Here is a 22,998-nt window from a genome sequence, read left to right as displayed (position 1 = left end):
TAATAATTTAAAAATAACGTGTATTAGAAAAATATTAAATAATAGTTTACACGTTTTTTTTTTCTTTCGCACAAAACAATGACCCAAACTAAAACTTGTCTTATGTTGACAACTATCTGACAGTTTTTTTTTTTTTTTTTTTTTTTTTTTGCACAAAACAGTTGCAATTCCTTAGCCTTACGTATTTAAATTACACTCAACAATTATTAAAAGTTTTAGATTATTTTCATACAAATAAGTAGCATTGAATTTGTATGTTTGAAATATAGTTGAGATATCAAATGTCAAAATGTTTTCAACTACTGGTCAAATTAATTCAAAACAAAGTGCATTAAAAACTTGAAATACACAAGTTTAAATGTCAAGCGTTATTAATTTGACACTTAAAAATTAACCTTAATCGAGGTTTAAAACAATACAACATGAGTTAGTTGTATGCATTGATGTTTTATACACATTTTAAGTTTAAAATTGTATTAAAAGATTTGCTAATTTTATTTCAAAATTTTAACTTTTAAATTAATAGTTTATAAATGCAAAATGTTTTTAAACCAATAAAACTTCATATTATTTATGTTTCTATTTAGCCTAATTAATTTATCAATAAATGAAATCCATACAAATTGATAAATATTTATATTTAATAGATTAATCCGAAATAAAATATTCTAAAATCAGGAGAATCCATAATCGAACGAAATCAGATAAAGACTTTTGTACCCTAGAAAAAATTGTTCTGAGTCATGGTTCTTTTATGTGGAAAGATCATTCATGTCCGATACCGCTGAGGAATTTGCTCATCGCGTATAAGTTAATTACACATCCGATCTATAACCATCCCATATAAATTCAACTCGGAACATGCAGCGAGTAAACTTTACTTAGTTTTAGAATAGACTGCTCTCGCGTCATTTCGTAGCGCAAGGTTTAAAGCAGAGTCATTCATTTTAGTCTAGTGTCCAATTCAGTTCCTCCCGAATCTTATTTACGTTGTTTATGTAGTAAAGTGAAATCATATCTTCCCAAAAGATAAAGATTTTAAACTTAGTCATCCCTTTTCATTTCAGTGCTGACTTCATTTTGTAATCGTAAAGATGGAGACCTATTTCCGTATTCTTATCTGTTAAGTCCTATAAAAACTACAGCAATACATAATCTGTTCCTTAATTGGAATGTCTACCTTCTAGTCTATTGAGATCATACTTCTGCCTATTTAAAATAACTTTAATCCAATCTTTTCAACATGAAAGCAGATTTCAGTCACTATTCTTTATAAAAATATCGAAATGTTTGATAAAAGTTGACAATAAGGCATTTAAGGTCGTGTTGAAGGCAAATCTACACAAGATGAGTTCACTGGAGAATTCAAGTTTTATAAGTTCGTAATAATTTCTATAATAACTTCCTGATAAGTTTTCTTTCACTTTATAATCAATTCGGCTAGGTCGTTTAACGATTGTGAGAGAGTTTTATTATATGTGGAATCTGACATGAATAATTTTGAAAATGACTTCACTTTGTATGAATGCGCCTTGATGGTATCAATGCCAGATAGATGTAAGGCGAATCTATACAAGGTGAAGTCAGTAGCGCATTAAGAAAAATGTGACGATATATTTCTTTAAGTTTTAAATTGTCGGTTGTGAGAGAATTCTGCTTAAAATGGAGTTTGACTACCACGGGAAAGAACGAAATGAACTAAAAATCCCTCAGCTGTTTCTATGATTTCATCTTATAATCCATTCTCCTTAGGCAGATGTAATCAAGGTAAAGTTATATACCAAAAAAGCAATCAACTATTTTGTCAACATAATGTTGAAAATCATATTTTATTGAAACACGTGTTTTAGAAAAAAGCAACTTAATGAAATAAAACCGCTCCATAGGCCACACTGGATGACCAATCAAAAACTTGATTACAATTTTCTCCTCAAAAGCAACAGCCCAGACATAAGTTATGGGAAATATAACAAAACTTTTTGTTGAGTTATATTGATTATATCATTTACAATTCATGTAAGCGCTTAATTTACCATAAAACGTGTATAAATTCTAAATTTAAAACATAATATTTAAATATAGCAGCAAGTCTAACAACACAGTAAAAAAAACTTAAATCAAAAGCGTAACAAATATTTAATTTTCCGTTAATATTTTCCAAAAAAATTTAAGGTCAAGCAAAATGATGGAGGAAAAAAATTATGGGTTAGTTGAGCCACTAAAAATTCAATTTTGAAGAAGTTTAAAACAAAGAATCAGCGCCCATAGATAGGTAACCAAATTAAAAATACATACTATTTTTTGAGTTAACAAGCGAAAGTTTTTTTTTGTTTTCTTCATCTGTTTTAAACGTTTTATGGGTGTAAACACTTCAAGAATAACTTGAATTTTGAACTTTTTTCATTTTGTTTCAGTTTTAGTTTATTTTTTGGCCTTTTTTCTCTGTGAAATTAACTTGATTTTGTGTATTTCAGTGGGGTTTTTTTTGTTATTTTGTTTTCAGTTTGGCTAATAGCATTTTAAGTAGTTTAAAAACAAAGATTTACTAAAGTTGGCTGTTAAACAAAATCATATTGAAATGAAAGTGAAATTTGGTTTTAGTGATGGAAATCAACACTATACACTACAAGAAATCAACGTCAATCAAGTAAAAAAAGTGTAGTAAAAGTAACTAACTAAAATCAACACCTTTTAAGTAAATGAAGCTGTAGATTTGCTAGATTTGTAACTAAATATCTTAATAAATATTGAAAAGTAATTTGCAAAATTCACACCTAATACCAAGTACTATGTACTTAAAGCTTATTCAGGGTCGCAACCAGGCACATAAATACTTATGTCAATTTATTTTTTTGTTGTTTTTTTTATTTAATTCATTTGTTCAATATTTGCATTTCATATGAACAACAATATTATTGTCATTATTATCATTAAAACTTAATTTATAATGGCTTGTTTGAATTGTGTTTTTTTTTCAACATTTTTAATTTCTAAAACATTTAAAACCTGGTTAACATTTAACTGAGGATTATCATTATTATGATTATAATGATGTTGATAATGTTGATTATAAAAACGATGACACAAACCCGTTGTTTAAAAATCTGTTAATTTAACAGTATGTATATTTATATAAAAATAGAAAACAATGTCATCATAGAAATATATTTAGAATATTAAAAAAATATATATACAAAAGCAAATAAAAACACGTTGAAAAAAAAAAAACAGTTTTTCAAATGTTTATTCGCAAATACTCTCGTAAGACTTAATTACTTTGTAAATTACTTTGGCTTTAATTGCAAAAACTAACAAACTTTTTTATTTTTTATACCCTACACCACTTTAGTGGGGAGGAGGGTATATTGGATTTGTGCTGATGTTTGTAACGCACAATAATATTGGTCCTATACCAATCGGCTTAGAATCATTTTCTGAGTCGATTTAGCTATGTCCGTCCGTCTGTCCGTCCATGTAAACCTTGTAATCAAACTACAGGTCTCAATTTTGAAGATAATTCAATGAAATTTGGCACATGATCTTCTATTGTCCCAGAGACGAAGCCTATTGAAAATGGTTAACATCGGTCCATTTTCTCATCTAGCCCCCATACAACTGAACCCCCGAATATTGCTTGTAAACCTTGTAATTAAACTACAGGTCGCAATTTTGAAGATAATTCAATGAAATTTGGCACATGATCTTCTATGGTACCGGAGACGAAGCTTATTGAAAATGGTTAACATCGGTCCATTATTTCACCTAGACCCCATACAACTGAAAACGACGAATAGGGATTTTAAGTTTATAATTATGTTTAATATACTCGTATCTCGACAAAAAGCTGCAAAACCAAGTTCTATACTAGCCTTGATGACTCGCATGAATTTTATAATTATAGGGTCTCATTTGACCATAGCCCCTATACAAATCCCCCTTCAAAATTTTACTTAAATGTCAACAATTTTATTCAACAATAAATGGCTTAAGTATATGTATCTGACACAAGTCAACTTAAATGCTTTATTATGAAAACTAAATCACATTTTATTTTTGTAACAGGTGTAGGGTATTATATGGTCGGCCTCGCCCGACTATAATTTCTTACTTGTTTTTTTGCTCAAAAAGATTTAATATAAAGTCATAATTAACAAATTAACAAATTTATATATGATTGTACATTTGATCAATATTATTACAAAAAATATTTGTTAAATTATGTATGACTGGATTGTGTACTTGAAGGTCGTTCTTCAATAGCAGAATTACTAAAATTTATTTGTTTAATAACAATGGATTTTATATAATAAGTACATGAATTTGAAACTAAATTGACCATTATATTTATTAAAAATCAAAGTTTAATTAAAAAAGTTTACTAAAAAATGCAGTTTCAAACTTTAGATTAAGATATCTCATAGAAGGACCAAGCTATAACAGAGGTTGAACCTTTATTTTGAAGCCTATAAATATCAGTTAACACTTTTTATAAATAATGTTGAGTTAGATCATTTTAAATACATATTCTGCTAATAGAAGGAGGAGTACAATCAAGTCTCTCATTCATGTCCGATAACGCTGATGAATCTGTATATCGGGAATAAATTGACATCCCACTCCATTGCTAACTTCCAGGGATAAATATGTTAGAATTCAGAGGCTTAATATTTGTACATAAGTATAGTTAAATTTCAATATACATTATATCAGCGATGGGCAACATTAACGCTCATATTATGCAGCATTAGCAGTGTTTTAATCAAAAGATCCTTAAATTCCGTATATCAACTGATTGGTTTGGCTTTGGCCTAAATCTTAAGTTTTATATAAAAACTGACAATACACTCATAGGATTTTATGAAAATACCCATTGCTGCTTTATATTCTCTTCCACATGCAGCAAATTATTTAAATACTTTAACATTTTGTATCCTTAATTTAAATTTAAGCATCTGCTTATAGTTGTAACTTTATGTAGGACGAATGACTCTTTACTAAGAAGTAAAATTATACAGCTAAACATCTGTTTTTCGTTTTCCTTTTCTACTTCTATACTATAACCAATATTGAAAGTGTAATGCACTGTATAACTATTGAAACAGGACCCCCTGTTGTTATTAAGTTGTAGTACGAATACTATATGGCCTTTTCAGAACAAAGAAAAAGGGATAAATTGTAAAGGATATAAATAAGTATATGTATATAGTAAAATGCACATATGAATATAATATTTCACACATAGTAAAGAATGATAAGTTGTGGGGTCAATACACTTCGAAAGAAAGAGTAAACAAAAGTGTTTACGATAGTGAAGATCAGTGATCAACATGAAGAGAACATGTCGCAAACACTGTGAAAAAAAACTTACACATGCCAATGTTAATTTCAGTTTTTTGCTATACATAGCAAATACACGGCTATGTATAGCGGGTATATTTGTATAAAAAAAACTATGTTTAAGATTTTTATAATAAAAATCTCAGCCAATTTTTTTAGCATTGATCGAACACCCTCGCATTTTGGTCCGCATTATAAAGTAATTTACATTATGTATTACAATTTTACATACACAAATATACAAATTTTATAAAAAAAAATACTAAAATAAAGGCTAATTTTTAATAGTTTTTTTATGACAAAATTTAAATCTTTTGGCATACAAATTTTTTGAAATAAAAACCCAAATGAAACTATAAAAAATATTGGAAATATATTTTCTTAAAAAATTTATTAAATTGTGAAATTCTGCAAAAAACTTTTGTAAAACGAAAAGTTTGAAGTTCGAAATTTGAATTTTAACACAATTAGTTAAATTTGTGATAATTTGCAATTTTTACACTTCAGTGAAAATTATTTTATACATCGTTATAAAAAGATTGATTAATTAAAGCTTTTAAAAAAGTTCCATCAAATAACTAATTCCTTATAAACTATTTAAATTACTAACAGTTTTAAATTTGCATAATAGCAAATAGCTGTTAACAATGGTGTTAGCAAAAGTATTTTGTTATTTTTAAGGATTCAATTTCATATTAAAAGAGAAATTGTTTGCATGTTATATCAGTTTAAATACCATTTTCTGTGAGTGTAAAAAAAAGGTTTTGTTATTGTTACGATTGCTATGGTAACATCTTGGCAATAATTTTATAACCAACTTTTACATTAAATAGTCAATCACCACCATAGCGTGACCAACAACATATCACACTAACAAAGCAGAACCACACGCATTTTAAATACCAAATAACAGTCCAACCAACGAAAATATACATACATATCTATGTATGTATGTGTATTATACATATAAAAACACATATGTACATATATACATATAAAACTTAAATATGTTTGAAATTGAAATATGTATTAAAAACACTACACGTGTATATAGTGACACGTTTGAGAACCCGATTTTTTGAAATATTTATATAAATATAAAGGAAACAATACATTTCAACATACGTAAAAGAAAAACTTTTAAAAAACAATTAAGAAATTTTTTTATACAATTTGCCAAAAGAAAATCTATATGTATACATCGAAAAAAAAACATTTTTAATTTTGACACTAGCGATGAAAACATCAAATCAAAAATGACATAACAAAAAATAACCTGTTGACTTTTGAGAATTAAATGACAATTAATTCTCTAAATATTTTAAACAAGTGAAAAAGTTTTTAATAATTTTTTTTTTAATATTTAAACATTTAGCTCTTTAAAAATGTATATTTTTTTTATTAATAAAATCTAATCCCCCCGTTATCGAAATACTATCATATCTATACCAAACAAATATAGTTTTTTTATCTAAAAAATACACAAAACGAAATTTTTAAGTCATTAAAGAATTACGTGTTATATGCGACATTTAAATGTATAAATGTGATAACAATTATTGTAAATATATTTATTTATTTGAACTAAATATAAAGTCAATATTACAAAACATTGATAAACACTAGTAATTCCATAGTTTATTTACTTAATAATCTATATAATACATACATATTTACTATTTATATTTACAAATAGTAAAAAAAATATTTAAGTATTTGATAGTATTTGTTGGTAATCTAAATAATTTATCGAAAACAAATAATAAAATTAGTAACTTATCACTAAATTGTCTGCATGTTGGAATATTGGAATGAATTTACAAGATATGTTTTAGTAATATTCAAAAGATAAAAAAAATGTCACTGACATTACCATGTAATTAAAGCACAATACCCTTTTGCATTATCAGAAAATTGAAACCGATGTGTTTGTATATTGTGAAGCTTTAAAAAGTGATAAGATTACACAAAAAAAATTATTCATGTTGATAAAATTTAAAGAAAAAAATGATTTGTAAAACAAAGAAAAGAAGAAAAATATTATTTTTAATAATTACAAATATTCCAGCGTTTTGAGCTCGGCTGTTAGAGGGTTAAAAATTCTTAGTAAATATAAACTCGTTTGTCTCTGATTCCACTGATTCGATTCCTTTGTACTGCTGAGCTCGGCTGTTAGAGGGTTAAAAATTCTTAGTAAATATAAACTCGTTTGTCTCTGACTCAACTGATCCGATTCCTTTGTACTGCGGTACTTTTATGCTTTAATTTTGAAATACATAGTACTAATTTTTGCCAAAAATAGTACTTTTTTATGCTTAAAAGTATTCTAGGCACTAATCTTTTTACTAGTCATAGTATAGTACAAGTATATTTACTAGTCCAGAGATCAGTACATGAACTAGTCTAGGGACTACTTAGTCTATGGCCTAATCTATGACTACTCTAAGGACTTTTCTATTGACTATAGTCTATAAACTAAGGGCTTGTCTATGGATAAGTTTATTGACTAGTCTAATTTGTATTAGTCTACTATAAACTAGCTTAAGGACTAGTCTATGGACAACATAGTCAAGGGATAAGACAAGAGACCAATCTAGGGACAGTATCTTATCTATTGATTAGTCAAGGGACCAGTATATTTACTAAACTAGAGATCAGACTATGAACCAGCATAGGGACTAGTCTAGGAACTAGTTTATTAACTAGTCTAGGGATTAATCTATGTATTAGTCCATGGCTTAGTCTAGGGACTAGTATATTGACTACTTTAAGGACTTGTCTATTGATAAATCAAGAGATCAGTCTATGAATTGGACTAGGGACTAATCTATGGCCTAGTCTAGACTCTAATTTATTGATAAGTGTAGGGATTAGCCTAGACTATTCAAGTCACTAGACAAACTATTAGACTACTCTAAGGACTTGTCTCTTTACAAGTCTACGGACTAGTTTCGTGACTAGTATGTTACAGAGCTATGTACTAGTCTATTAACTGGTGTAGATAATAGTACATTTACTAGCCAAAAACTACTCTATGGACTTGTCTACTAAGTACTCTAGGGACTAGTTCGTTGAGTAGTCTATTTACTAGCCCAATTGCGTAATTGCAAATAATTAATTAAAAATATGTTCCTATAAACCTGTTCTGGCAAATCGCATTTGTTTATGCATAAAAACAACTGTGAATATAGATTATAATTACTGCAAAACAATATCTAATGTTAATAAAATATTACAATATTTATATAAGAAATATTTTAAAAATTTATTGGCTTTGGCTAAACACGTTTATATATTAATTTTTAAAATTATGTAAAAAAAACATATATTTGGCAGCCAAACACGAAATTTTTCTATCTTTGCAAAAGCAAATGTTTATAAAGTAAACAAGAAAATATTATAATAAAAAATTTCAAAATAAAACTAACATCCAACTAAACGGGATTCATAAATGAAGTAGGATTATTTGTTTAACTTTAAATTTATAAAATAAAATAATAAAAAAAAAATAAATATTTTCTGGCAATATTTAAGGATGCATAATTTTGGCAGTTACTTTCGAATAGTTTTATTATTTAGAAAAAGAGGAGAAAACAAATATATAGATTAGTGCACTATTTGGCAAATAAATTAACTATAGTACCTTTGTTTTTTTACCATAACCCACTCACAGTTGGACTTAATCCAAGTTATAAGTTTCAACAGCCAAAATAAACAAGAAAAACTTTTGTTTGGTGGTGTTGTAAACAAAAACACTTTAGGCTTTTTTTGCTACAAAATAAAAAGATAAAATGCTAGCAGATAAGAATTAGTAAGTAACAAATAAATAAATTAAATATTAAATTTGTTCATATGTCAATAATAACTCGAATATTTTCCCTTAATTAATTTATGTTGCAGCTATTTACATTTCAGCTAACGTTATGTTTACATTTATGTCTAGCAGTTGTATTTGCTTAACTTTAAGATAAATTTAAGTTTTGTATTTAATATACAAATTATACGACAGAGTAAACTTAACACAATCCCCCTGTATTATAGAAAAAAAACACAATAAACTACAAAGGAGTTTATGGTTAACAAGAGTAGGAAACAGAAAATGAAACAAACAATAAAAGAGACCTCCATCCAATTCCAAAAAAAAAACTCCCAGAGTCACAACGTTGAAAACGCAAAACAAACTTATACAAATGAAAATATACAACAAAGTAAACGGGTATATAAAAATCTATGTATAGTACTTACATACATATGTAAGTATATAAGTGTAAATATGTGCCCATATGCAAAATAAATTAAAAAAAACAAAAACACCAGCTGCTAGGCGAACTTACACATACGTTACAATACATATGTATGTACATATACACTGTAAACATTGATTGGAAGGACAACGAACGATTACTGGGTCTACAAATAACTCCTGTTATTTACTGCGTCTACCAAAAAAAAAAATAAGAATAAACATGACTGCGTGTCTCCATACAGTTAGTCACAATAAATAAACTCATACTGCCTTTTGCCTCCAATTCTTAATGGTCGCTTTTAACGTCTGCCTTTAAGTCTACCCCTTTTACACGCATGCTAAAATAGGTTTGATTTTTATTCACAAATACATATTTCATTTATGTTTTATATTAAAATAAGAAAATATTATTGTTTAAAGGTTTAATGCTTTAAAAGTAAGTTCAGATTAATAAAATATTTGACGAAATATAACATATTATATATTATTCAAATATTTTATTAATCTGAACGTAACTTAAGTATTCTCTAAAACGTTTAATGCCAAGGGAGCAACAAATTTCTTTAAGTGTTGTCAACAATACAAATAAAATGGAAAATACTTTTGTAAGTTCGTTCAGAACTTTTTAAGAGTAAATTACTTTTCTTTAAATTTACAATATATAAAGTTATAAATTATTAATTGCAGTCTGCAGCGCGTTTTAAAAACTTTACAAGTTTTTTAACAGGATTTTGAGAGACATGTTTTTCGAGCATATATTAAGAAATAAATACATGGTTTTTCATTACTTAAACCGAGTTTTGTTCAAATCGCTTAACCTCTTAATATTTTTATCAAGTTTCGAACTTAAAAGCAAACTTAAAGGATCTGTCCAAAGACTCAGTAAACAATACAATGTTGCTATTGATAATTTCAATGTGGACAAATTTAAGTATCTATGTAAACATCAAGAAAGGAGTTAATGTAAAATACATAAGAGTATATAACTATATACATGTATGTAAGTATCTGTGCTTATAAGCAATTATAACCTAAATCTTAAATCAACTTTCGGGAACTGTTTAAAATAACTAAAAAGATATTAACATGTTTGACCTTTACCCTAACTGAGCTATAGCATTTTATGGATCAGATTATTAGGAAATCCTATAATATGATTTCTTCACATATAATAGATATTTGTACTGGCTTTTATCCTCTGTTAGAGAATTAGAAAAAAAACATTCCATTCGTTCTTAAATCAACTTAGTTGGTTATTGCTTATAACCACATATTATCCATAGTGTACAAGTACGTTTTGTAAACATAAAACAATTCAATTTTTTTTTTGCTCGCAATTGGTTTAAGTTTTCTTTTGTTACTTTTTGCTTTGTTACGAATTTACTCAATACGGTTTTTTTTTGGAAGCTTTCAGCACTCAATTGATGGTGCCAAGAGCCACAATTCGTTATTGTTTGTTGTATGTTGTAATAAGAGATTGACAAAAAAAAAAATAAACAAGAGAGAAAAAAAATGTAAATAAATATGTACATATTGTAAATACTTGTATGTACATTAGACTGCTGTCAAAATATGTAATGAAAAAAATGTCGACTAGAAGGATAATTTTAGGTTAAATGTTCAAAAGTAAAAATAAGGGAAGGGGTTTTTTTTGCTGAAAAAGAACTAGTCCTACAACTTTTTAAAAGCTATTACAAAAATAACTTCCTGGAGCGGTTGTGAATATATAATTCTATAAAGAGAAATTATCCTTTCTCTGGTGTAGAAATTTCGACATTTCAATCAAATGTTGAAATTTCCATTTTCTCTTTTTTCATTTCTGAGTATACGTTTTACGATTGATCGATATTGCTCATACGCTAATATGTTTCATGCAAAAAATTCATTTTAAATTATAAAAATACATAAAATGTTTTAAGTGCAATAATTTTGAAAATAGCACAATAAAATGTCTTTTTGGTGGAACTAGGTCCAAGAAATTAAACAGATTCTAGCAAAGAAAGTAGTTCAAATATCAAATAACCAAGCAACAATATCAAATAGCCTGCTTTTAACTGAACACTGAACAGGTATTGTAAAGGATTTTCTCTGCGCTAGTCTAATGTAATTTGCCTCAGTGTTAATAAGAATAAAAAGAGGCAAACATAAAACCAAAAAAAGGGTAAGAAAAAGTAAGTAATGGTTTCTTTTTAAACAAAGGATTTACTTTACTTACACATATTTATTTTCAACAGAATTACCCAGAAATATATAATTATATGAAAAAAAAACGAATATATATTTTTAGGCAAAAAAAATTTTGTTCAAATTTTGTCTTATATACAAAATTATATAATCGTTTTTAGGTACTGTAAAAACATGGAGTGTATTTATAAAAAAAGAAGATAAAATAATGGAAAATAGACTTAAAGTAATGTAAAAATAAAGAAAGTAAAATTGAATTCTAAACTACATACATTTGTATGTACATTTGTTAAGGGGGAATGGAATTTTAGTTAAATTTTTTCTTAAATTGACACTTTCAAATATATTTCCAATTTTGAAATTAATTTAACTAACTTGCAGATTTCATTAAATATCTAAACTTAAACCAACTAATTTCGTATTCAAACAAACAAATTTTGAAATTAAATAAAAATGGCATAACTCTTAAGTTATAAAAATATATTTGCATATCTTTGTTTTGTTGTTATAATATGCATTATACAAATGTAAATAACAATATAATATTGAATAAAAATGCATAAATTTTAAAAGAAATATTCAATAAAATCAACACGTTTCAAATACATATTTGTTATCAAATAACCACGAATAGTTTTTATTACAAATTTATGTATTTTATTTTCAACTTTCATTTGAAACGGAAAATGTATACGTAGTTTAAAAATAAGTTTAAGAAAATAGTAATGAATAAAACATTTAAGTACTGGCTGTAAAATAAACAAAAGCTGTTTTTTAATTTTTTTTAGTTTCTAGCGTTAATTACACTTAAAGTTGTAAATAAAATTTGAAACGAAATAAAGCTGAATTATGAAATGTAAGCATTATTACAAAAAGTAAAAAAAAAAAAACTACCCAGTAGTAATATACATTTATTAAAAAAAAATACTAAATTATATGAAAGTTAATACATTTTATAACAAAAACAAACAAAAGTTGATTAAATGCCAAGAAACCCATGTAAAAAAATAGAAAATAAACAAAATATTGTAAAAATATGAAGGAAAATTTCCCACCTTTATGATAATTTCTCTTTTCAAAATTTATTATTGTTACAGTTGGGGCTGTTGTTTGTTGGTTTATTGTTGTTGTTGTTGTTTTGATTTCCTGTTGTCATTAATGTTTGCAAAAAATATAAAAAACTTTATATTTAAAAAAAAAATCTTTTTTTAAGGTTTTCTAAAAACGGAAGTGTAGTAGAGTAAGTTTTGATGATAAAATAATTTTCACTAACACTTAACTAAATTATAATGAAATTTTAATTTTTTGCCACTGTTTTTATTTAGCGTATAATTTTATTTGAAGCAATTTTTTTTTTTATAAACATTTAGATTTATTATTCTGCATAAGGCTCTTTGTTTGATTTTATTTAAAAGCCACAATTTTTAATTTATTTTATTGTAACTTTTTTGTGTAGAATATTATAACTTTTTTTATTAATACACTTTACTTCCGTTTTGTTTTATTTTTCTTCTATTGTTTTCATTTGTTACTGTCAGTCAATTTTGTGCTTCGTCTGCCTATCTTGCTCTCTCTTTCTATAGAAGACTTTGTTCATTGTTTTGTTGCTGTTTTTTTTTTGTGCTTTTGGCCTTTTATAAACACGTATGTATGTAGTATATGTTTGTTTATATGTATATGTGCAAATAACACTGTTATCTTTTGTTTATTTTTTGATTTTAATTTTCTTGTGTTTGTATACATATATATTTTTTAATATTCACTTATATGTATATAAAAAAAATAAACAAAAAGATTAACACAACACAAGCTAAAGTGAAGAAATAATTATATGATAAAACAAGTTCTACGTTGTTTATTTTTAAGCGAACCACTCACGAAGAAAAATAAAAACACAATGTGGTGAATTGTCAAATGTCTGTTGTCTTTATAAAATGTCAACAATTCGTATGAATGAGCCAGAGACAGCAAAACAGCAGAGAATGAATAGTGGTGCTATTGTGAATGATTATTTTATAAATGACATAGTGGTAAGTTTAAGTAGAAATAAAAACTAAGAGATAAATAAACAAAATAAATAATAATTAAGTTACAAAAAAGAAAAATACATTAAAAATTATTATCTTAACATAACAATGTTCGCCTTTAAAATAACTATTTTAAACTATCTATTTGTTTCGTCATATTGTTGTGCCACTGTGCCGTGGTGAGTTTGTTTTAATTAATGCAAATAATCCCCCTTTCCTTACTCTTTAAGTAAAAATATACACAAAAACATGCAATAATATGATTTCTTCGTAAAATTGTATAAATAAATTTTAAGGGACGTTTATACAGAATCTACATTTATACAAATTTCTATAAATTTTATGACTGAACCGAAATCTTCAATTTATTATCTTATAAATGCATATTCTTTGAAGAGTTAATGAAAATTATAAAAAAATAATACAAAAAACTGAAAATGAAAATTTTTCATCACTATATAACCACCGCCGCACCCGTATATTGACTAAAGCGCCCTCACACTAACCAAAAAACAACAACACAAACAAAAAAACAAACCCCAAACATGTATATATACTACAATGCAGCCCCACAAAGAAGGAATTCTTCATTACCACCTAAGAACTGTTCAATTTTTTTGAAAAATATTTAAGTAGCAAATAGTAAGTAAATCTACTTTCATGATATTTTAAAAAGATAGTTGAATCGATTATTTTATTATTGGCTACAACGAATTACTCATTTGTTATATGAACATCAGAAATATTTTCGGAATAGAGTCTTTAATGAGGGCTTAGATCAATTATGGAAAAATATTTTCCGAATTTAAAGGAGTGATGAATTTGTATATTTTTATATAACCTGATATTCTGTAAGAGTGATTATATGAGCAGTATGATCCATCACAGACAGATCCACAAAAACTTGAAAGGTTTAATTCATTCCCATAAATCTAGTTTGTGTCAAATTTAAAACTTGTTTATATTTTTAAGCCAATTATGACTGTTAAAAGTGTTTCCGGGGGTTCACTTGACTAGTTGAAACAATGAACCGATATTGCAATTTTTTAATACTAAACAAACCTTATCAATAAAGAATATTTGTGTAAAATGTCAACTCTCTAGCACTCTCTCTAAACTGGATGAGCTACTATAGGATATACGTGTAAATATCAAAAGTGGATACCGTCACGATGAATGGTACATTGATACTCTAATGGGTGTCCCGGTATCTCGCTGTAATACATTTATTCGGCAGAAACTATACAAGTCTTCCCAGATCAGATAGTCAACAACAACAAGGCAGGCTTGGCCACACTAATATAACCTTAGTTGGTTGTCATTGATATGACTTTCACGTGTGCGATTACTGACAGCCGTGATGTCTGATCATTGGTTTGCATGCTAGGAGATTGAATCTTCCAGATGTTGCAATAATGAGGATGATGAGGAGACGGAACACTTTTTGTGTCTGTTTCCTGCCGTGCCGTGCTAGATCCCTTCATTCGTGCCACAGGTTGGTAACCTACCATAGACACATATGTATGTAAATCTCAATTCGTTAGGTCGTGGTTTTAATCCATTCGGATATCACAATGGAATCCAAGTGAGTCAGCATCACGATGACTGTCTCTAAAGACTAATCTAATATAACCTAGCACCTTCCGTTCGAACTCTATCGTGCTTTTCACAGACTTTTAAGGGGTCCCTTGACAATATTTCGATGTGTTACAAACGCCTCAGAATGCTGACACCATAACAACAGGCTATCGAACGAACCTTGAGTGCTCATTGCATTTCGCTGCTTTAATATAATCATATCGCCCATTTACATTAAGTTATAACATTTTACTCTTTCGTAAAAACCCTTGAAACAAATCAAGGAATTTGGAAAGTTAACCTAAATTTAAATATTAAAGTTTAATAAGTTCTTATTTGATTCTTAACTAAATTTTTACTTGTGAAATAAAGGTGAAAACCAGAGTTTTAGTATTGAAGTTTTGTAGGAAATGAGCGATATATGTATATAGAAGACGTAACTAGTAGAGGTTTCTAAGCAAAGAATACATTATTGTAAATATCTGATATAGTATGCTATATTGGGGGGACGTACATACATACATCTACATTGATATTTAACTAAGATTTTTATACAGAGTATAGAGTAGTTGGAGTATTCAAGCAAATACACAACACTTCACTTCCTTTAATACATCCAAATATATTACATACATACATACATTCATATATGTATGTAAGTTTATATATTTCTTTTATAAGTTACATACTTACATACATACATGTATGTATATTAATACATTGTACTTAGTTAGGTACATCTATATGTATATATGTATGTATGTATGTATGTAAACATGTATAGTACACAATTTTATGAGATTTTTAACTTTTAATTCTCTTCCAAAACTTTTTTAATTGATTTTTTACATTTCTTTTATATTTATGTCGTTATTATACTTTTGATATTGAGTTGTTATTAACTTTTTTTCGTTCTAGATATATAAAGATTTTCTGATATACATACGGACATCTACTATGTATATTTATTTTTTTATTAATATTTTTTCTTATTATACAGCCCGTTTACCAATACACAGAGTTATTCTTTACATAATTTATATACACACACTTATACACTCTTTTTTTTCGTATTTTATTGTGAGTTTTTTTTTTTGTATATTCATGAACAAAAAAATTAAAAAAAAACTTTACAATGTTGATTTGGATGATTTCATTTCGTCGCTGTTTTTATTATTTTTTTTCTTATTAATTCACACAAACGAGTTATAGAATGAACGTTTAGTAAATATTATTTATAATTTTTCATTTGTTTTGTTTATTTTTCTTGCACATTTACTACTGCATATATTTATATGTAATTATATATGTATTTACTTTTTTTAATGATTTTGTGGATAGAAAATAGAAAAAACGAAAAATTACGCTGCGGTTACCTTCTTAACACACCTGAGTCCCAAAAACGTCTGACAGATACGTAGAAAATTTAGTATATTATATTCCACTAATTCACCACACTTTAGTGTGTGGCTCTATTGTGAATTAGATATTTATATGAAATGACAGGTTACGGACAGGGTTGTATTTGATAAGAGAAACGGAAATTAAGTATGGAATGTTTAAAGTGTTTCGATTTGTTTGGAGAAAATAACGACATTTTATATTTACCAGTGTAAACAGGTATTACATTTTTGGTAATTTAAAGAGTTATTATTAAAATTTTATAATAAAACACATTATTTATATATTTTCAAAATTTTTCTGCAAAAATGCATACATAAAATAATATTTTCAATTTAATCTAGACTTTTTTTATAATTTTTGTGTCCAAAATCGGAAATTTGATTCTTCACCAAACACTATATTATCAGCTTAAAAATAAAATTTCACCACAAATCCGCAACTTCAACCAAAACTCAAATTTCCCCCAAAAACTTTATTTTCACCACTGAACAACAATGTTAGGCATATGTTCTAACTATTTTAAATCTCTAGTTAAAAAATATGCCAATATCTTATTATGATATTAAATTATATTAAATAATAATTTATTTTTAAATATTTCTATACAAAAAATTAACATTTTCTTACTGCTAACAGCATTTCAAAAAAAAAAATTATATTAATACTGTTGTATTTTAACAAAAATGAAACTTTTGTTCACAAATTTTTAAATTTTACAATATTTTTATATCTTCAAAATACTTTAAAAACACTTTTAGTCTTTCGGCGAATTTGGGATTATGGAAAATAATGCGTCTATTTTTCATAGCCTCCTCAGTTTCTAAAACGAAATTTTCCGGATCAGCCAATTCGGGATGTTCGTTAATTAGAATGGGCAGTAAACAAGTAGCTGTAGCTAAACCTAAATTCAAATATATAATATATAGCTTAATAATATTTAATATATTAATTATTCATTTACTAACCATGAAAGCCTTTATTAATAATTTCCTTTTTAACATCATCTACCGTAGGAATACGTTGTTGATAGTTCAGTTTATGCAAAATATCAGAGAGTGATTCATGATAAACCATAATTAAATCATCCAAATGATTTTGAAAAACATCTGCCTGCCATGAGGTAAATAATAAATAATTCCAATCAATACCAGGCGAACCATAAAAACCTTCTTGAAAATCAATCTGAAATTAAATGAAATTTTAAAATATCATTTAAAAAAATGTGTGTTTTTATACTTACAAATAATACTTCCTCTTCGTTGTTAAACATCAAATTATTCACCCACATATCACCATGATTGAGAACATGAAAACGATCCGATAAATTACGACTATAAACATTTATCATTTTTGCTATAATGGTGGTACTAAAATTTTCTAATTTTTCAACATATTTCTTCAATTCCTCTTGGCTATTACAATATTCTATGGTCGATTTTATAGCTTTCGAATACATTTCATGTATTGGTGAGGGATGTTCGGAGATATTACCGGGTAAGTGATAACGAAACATATCGGGATTCTGAAACATGGTATTGTTCATTACGGAGCTTTTTTTGACAAAAAATTAATTTTACCTTTTTATACAAAACCATACTGACAGCATGAAATTTTGCCAATTTTTGCAAAACTAAATGGCATTGATTCAAATTAAAGCCCTGCTTGACTTCATTCAAACAAAAGCCCTTCAGTTTTAAGTTTTCCATAACAATTATACGATCATCCACATAAATAGCTCTAAAATAGATTTTTTTTTTTTACAAAAATTTTATTCATTTTATAAAAAAAATATACTTACTTGGGTCCAAATACAGTAGTATCCTTGATGTCATCTAAAAGTTTTTGTGTTTCTTCACTTATAACCGTATAGTACTGAGTCTCTCGCGCAAATACATCAAAATCTTCCTCTAATTGTGACATTAAATCATTTTCTATACGTGTTTTCAAAATGAAACAATCATTTTTCGACACTTCCTCGTTCGTTTCCAGGCAATAATCCACTGTCAACAGATACAAGGCACTAAAATAGTTTTCGCCTTTTGTGGTGGCAGGATTTTTGGTAAAATTTTTAATAATAACATTATCATTGTTGCAATAATGTTGTATAATTTTCTTTACATACTCCTTGTCTAGCCATGAAGGCTCTTTCGAGGAAGAACAAGTAGGCTGTTGTGAATCATCCATTTTTTTCTTTCCGTGTTGTTCTAGTTTTTAAGCTTAAGGTTTTGTACCTTTAGTATTGTTGTTATTTGTTAGTTTTAAATCTATAATTAATTATGTAGGTGTTGATAAGAAATTGTGTTAAGTATAAATAAATTTCAAATGTATAGATAAGATTATTTGCTAAAATAAAATAAAAATATATTAATTAAAATATTTTAATGTACCGTTAAATTTGAGCATTCATTCATATAAATAAAAGAAATAAAAGTTTAATTAAACTTATTAAACAGTTTATATATATATATTCAAAAGCAAATGATCTGTTGAAATTTTCCTATTGTGCTACATAAAAAGCTACCCTAATATACAAATATTGTATGTATGTATATAGAAACTTTCATTGTACATTGATAGCTCAAGTTATTATATTCAATTAGTATTATTTATGTATGACTAAATGTGTATATAATTTTTTTTTCCATTTAACAATCAAACTTGACCCCTTTTGAACAGACAATAGAATATTTTCACCAAATGGTCACTCGACTACATTACGTAGAGTATACATTTGACCCAAAATTATGTATTAATTTTATTATACCCTACACCACTTTAGTGGGGAGGGTATATTGGATTTGTGCTGATGTTTGTAACATATAAAAATATTCGTCCTAGACCCACCTTAAAGTATACCAATCGGCTTAGAATCGTTTTCTGAGTCGATTAAGCTATGTCCGTCCGTCCGTCCGTCTGGCTGGCTGGCTGTCCATGTAAACCTTGTGTGCAAGCTACAGGTCGCAATTTTCTAGATAATTGGATGAAATTTGGCACGCACGTTTTATTTGACCCAAGGACGAAGCCTATTGAAAATGGTTAAAATCGGTCCATTATTTCACCTAGCCCCCATAGAACAGAACCCCCCGAAAAGGGCTTCTGAGCTCATAATTATGTTAAATATACAGATATATCGATAAAATACGGCACCACTAAGTTTTATAGAAGTCTTGATAACCCTGCCAAATTTCATAAAGATCGGGCCCCAGTTGACCCTAGCTCCCATACAAAGTCCCCTTCAGAAAATTACTTGAATGTCCCAAATTAACTTATAAACACAAATATCGCGATGAAATTCAGCACAATTAAATATTATGTAAATATAAATATATTCACAAAATTTTATCGGGCTTGGTCCATATTTGCCCCTAGTCCCCATATAAAGCCTCTTTCAGAAAATTGGTTTTTCATCCATAAATTGCTTAAATGTATCGGAACAAGGGAATATTGAAGATAAATGCGATATTATGAAAAATAAATCACATTTAATATTTATAACTGGTGTAGGGTATCATATGGTCGGCCACGCCCGACTATACTTTCTTACTTGTTTTTTTATTGTTCTAAATAAATATGTTTAATAAAAGATGTATTCGGCTTTACAGCTAAAACTATCTATCCGATTAATGAAATAAAAACATATCAAACAGTACTTGTTTATGTAAATATCTACATATATAGAAGATAAACATTACGCTTTAAGTACATTTTACGTACATTCGAAAAAAATTGATAATGATAATAGTTTATCAGCTGAAAAGCAAATAAAAGAAATTAGTTATCAGAGGCAATAAAATAATGACTTGTGTTTAATTTCTTGATTTAACACACAATTGTCGAAGTCGAAGAGAAATATTGAGACAAACTTTTATTTTTTATATTTTTTATACGTATCTTGAAAACGTAGTTCTTTTCCTAAACATATACAGTTGCGTTCAAAATAATAGGAGTGAAAATTTGAAAAATTTTGAATATAATTTTTTTTGTGAAAGATTTAGATTTTTAATTAAATATTTTTATAATTTATTTATTTAACTTGTTCTCTAATTTTTATAATCGTTATTTTAAATATTGAAGAAATTTATATAAATTAGGGTGTATGAGCCTCCGGAACTTAATGTCTTTCCGACAACGGTTTTGAGGGGCTTGATGACACATGTCGTGGCCGATTACCAACAAATATGCAGTAATTTATTCAGAAGGCCTTAAAAGATGTTATACCCAAGGTCTTTTAACGTTTTGCTTTAGAATCAGTAAGTCGACAACCATGTAATGGCCTACTTCCTATGGAACGAGCTTCCACCAATTTAGAATCAATAATGTTGTCATACGACAACACCGTCATTTTATCAAATTTGTTTCTTTAAAATATGAGAGCATATCTTGGGCTAATATTTGTACCTACAACATTTGGGGTACGATACCATTTTACAATTTATTAGACCATACCCTTTTTGTCAAGACCCATCATGAATCATTCCTATTATACAACTTCCTTGAAAGTTGGTTAGAGCTTAATATTTTTCGATTAATGGACTTCCAATATATTTTCTGAATTCAGTTAGAAATAAAAATATAATTTGTTGTCGTATTCATGCATTAAAATTTCATCCATTTATGAAACCACCTCTACTTGGCAAACTTTATGGATTTCACTATATGCTTTATGGTCTGAAATTCAATTTTTTTTAAAAAAGATTTGTTTAAAAATTAATCTGAACTAACTGAATATTAATCACGATGGTTAATTACTACAATTTCACTAATTTGGGGCACCCTAATGGGATTAATTTTAAACAAATGATAAGCGCTTATGGGAAACTCTTATAATTTTTGAATGAAATGTTTATTTTTTATGAGAGATTTTAAAATATTTGACTTCCTAAAGTATTCAAAAAGTCTTTTAATGAAATTACCATGAGAATTTTCATATTTTGTTCGCGATATTTTTATAATTTTTAGGATATTTGAACAGATTTCATTTTCGTTAATTCTGACATTTTCTTTTAGGATTTTAAATTAAATAATTGTGAACTGAGCTCAAAATCATCTAAATATAACAGTTTTATATGATATTTTTAATATTTACTACGAATAAAGGAAATTAATCTAACTTAGGTTGGATAATATACGGTACTCCTATTTTTTTGAACAGTCGTAATCGGATATGGATTTCGAAAAAAGTGAATACCAAAAAAACTAATGAACCTATTTACAAAATTTCATTTGTTTTGTATTTTAAACACTTAACAAATAAATATCGTGAAAAAATATTTGATTTCTGTAAATCTTTCTTTTTTAAATTAAGCTGCACAATTATTTTTAAGTTTCACTCCTATTTTTTTGAACGCAGCTGTAACTCCCTTAAAAATACCAGTATAAGAATGAAAAACGGTGTTATAGGAACAGAAATGTCTGTACTAAATTCTATGTGTATCGGTCCAATATAGGGTCCTTTCATTAACATTAATAACTGCCATAAAAATACCAGGATAGCGATGAAATTCGAAACAAACATGGATCCTAGGCACCCATTAGGTCCTCTTTAGAAAATAACTTTCACCTTCATAACTGGCTTAAAAATACTAGAATAGAGTCATAAACAAATGTTATGTTAAGTCCCATATTATTTAAAATATTTATATGTATTACAAAATCAAAGTCGATTCAATATTTTGTAAACAATTTTGAAAAACATTAGCATTGGTTTCCAAAATTTCTTAACGGTTCACTGATTCTTGAAAATTGCTTATTAAAACACTCATACCAGTATAAAACAACAATTAGCAAATACATAAAAACTTTTTTTCATCATTATTATCACTAGTTTGTTATAAACTATTTAAACCACATATTAACTATTAAACAAAATATTAATACAAATTTCCTTCACACGTTTATTATATGTGCATACAGTTTTTTAATAATAAATGTACTCTAAAGAAAAATAAACAAATTCACATAGAAAGAAAAAGAGATTTTTTCGATTGTGTAAAATAATATGTATTACTTTTTAAACACTTTATAATAAATTTTTAATAAAAATTTCTATTAACAAAATAAAAAGCAACGTTCTTAACGGCACGATAGTAAAGATTCGACTGATATTCATGAGTAATTTATGAGTAAAATTAAATTCAAACACTCTTTTTGTTCGTATATTGTATAAAAAAAAAATAAAATGTTTGATTGATCCGATTCGTATAGTGTTTTTATTAGTTGTTA

At 27.0% G+C, this 22,998-nt stretch overlaps 2 protein-coding genes across 5 annotated transcripts in view; both read right to left on the bottom strand.

Annotated features, from left to right (window-relative positions):
- Positions 1-16,780, bottom strand: part of LOC119600348 (GATA zinc finger domain-containing protein 14) — a 43,703-nt gene extending 26,923 nt beyond the window's left edge. For 2 of the 3 annotated variants that reach the window (XM_037950519.1, XM_037950516.1), the window contains exon 1: positions 16,749-16,780. The gene's annotated coding sequence lies outside the window, so the exon portion shown is untranslated. Of the gene's footprint in view, positions 1-12,822; positions 13,672-16,748 lie in introns of those variants that run through there. The other variant, XM_037950517.1, reaches the window with a different exon arrangement.
- Positions 16,781-17,342: 562 nt separating this feature from the next.
- Positions 17,343-22,876, bottom strand: LOC119600347. 2 transcript variants are annotated; one of them, XM_037950514.1, is made up of 6 exons: positions 22,784-22,876; positions 18,575-19,040; positions 18,354-18,513; positions 18,017-18,298; positions 17,742-17,958; positions 17,343-17,677 (listed from the first exon to the last, which is right to left on the bottom strand). In XM_037950514.1, exons 2-6 carry the CDS (start codon positions 18,958-18,960, stop codon positions 17,490-17,492), a joined length of 1,233 nt encoding a protein of 410 aa, XP_037806442.1. In that variant the 5' UTR covers positions 18,961-19,040; positions 22,784-22,876; the 3' UTR covers positions 17,343-17,489. The 2 variants fall into 2 exon arrangements, with proteins under 2 accessions (XP_037806442.1, XP_037806443.1); XM_037950515.1 differs by lacking the exon at positions 22,784-22,876 and adding an exon at positions 22,541-22,556 and having other exon boundaries at positions 17,490-17,677.
- Between the last annotated feature and the right edge of the window lie 122 nt (positions 22,877-22,998).

This window comes from Lucilia sericata, unplaced genomic scaffold, assembly GCF_015586225.1.
Source record: "Lucilia sericata isolate MDLA Ls3-8-SP2 unplaced genomic scaffold, ASM1558622v1 Contig000110F_arrow, whole genome shotgun sequence".
Taxonomy (NCBI): Eukaryota; Metazoa; Arthropoda; class Insecta; order Diptera; family Calliphoridae; genus Lucilia; species Lucilia sericata.
The sequence above is the reverse complement of the archived record's forward strand: the minus strand, read 5'-3'. Positions and strand labels throughout refer to the sequence as shown.

What these genes read in the sequence shown, in the direction of transcription:
- LOC119600347 (XM_037950514.1), bottom strand. Translation starts at nt 18,960, where the DNA reads ATGGATGATTCACAACAGCCTACTTGTTCTTCCTCGAAAGAGCCTTCA. An exon ending in ACTACTGTATTTGGACCCAA is followed by an intron (nt 18,514 to 18,574) that starts GTAAGTATATTT and finishes AATCTATTTTAG; the next exon opens with AGCTATTTATGTGGATGATC. An exon ending in TATTAATAAAGGCTTTCATG is followed by an intron (nt 17,678 to 17,741) that starts GTTAGTAAATGA and finishes ATTTGAATTTAG; the next exon opens with GTTTAGCTACAGCTACTTGT.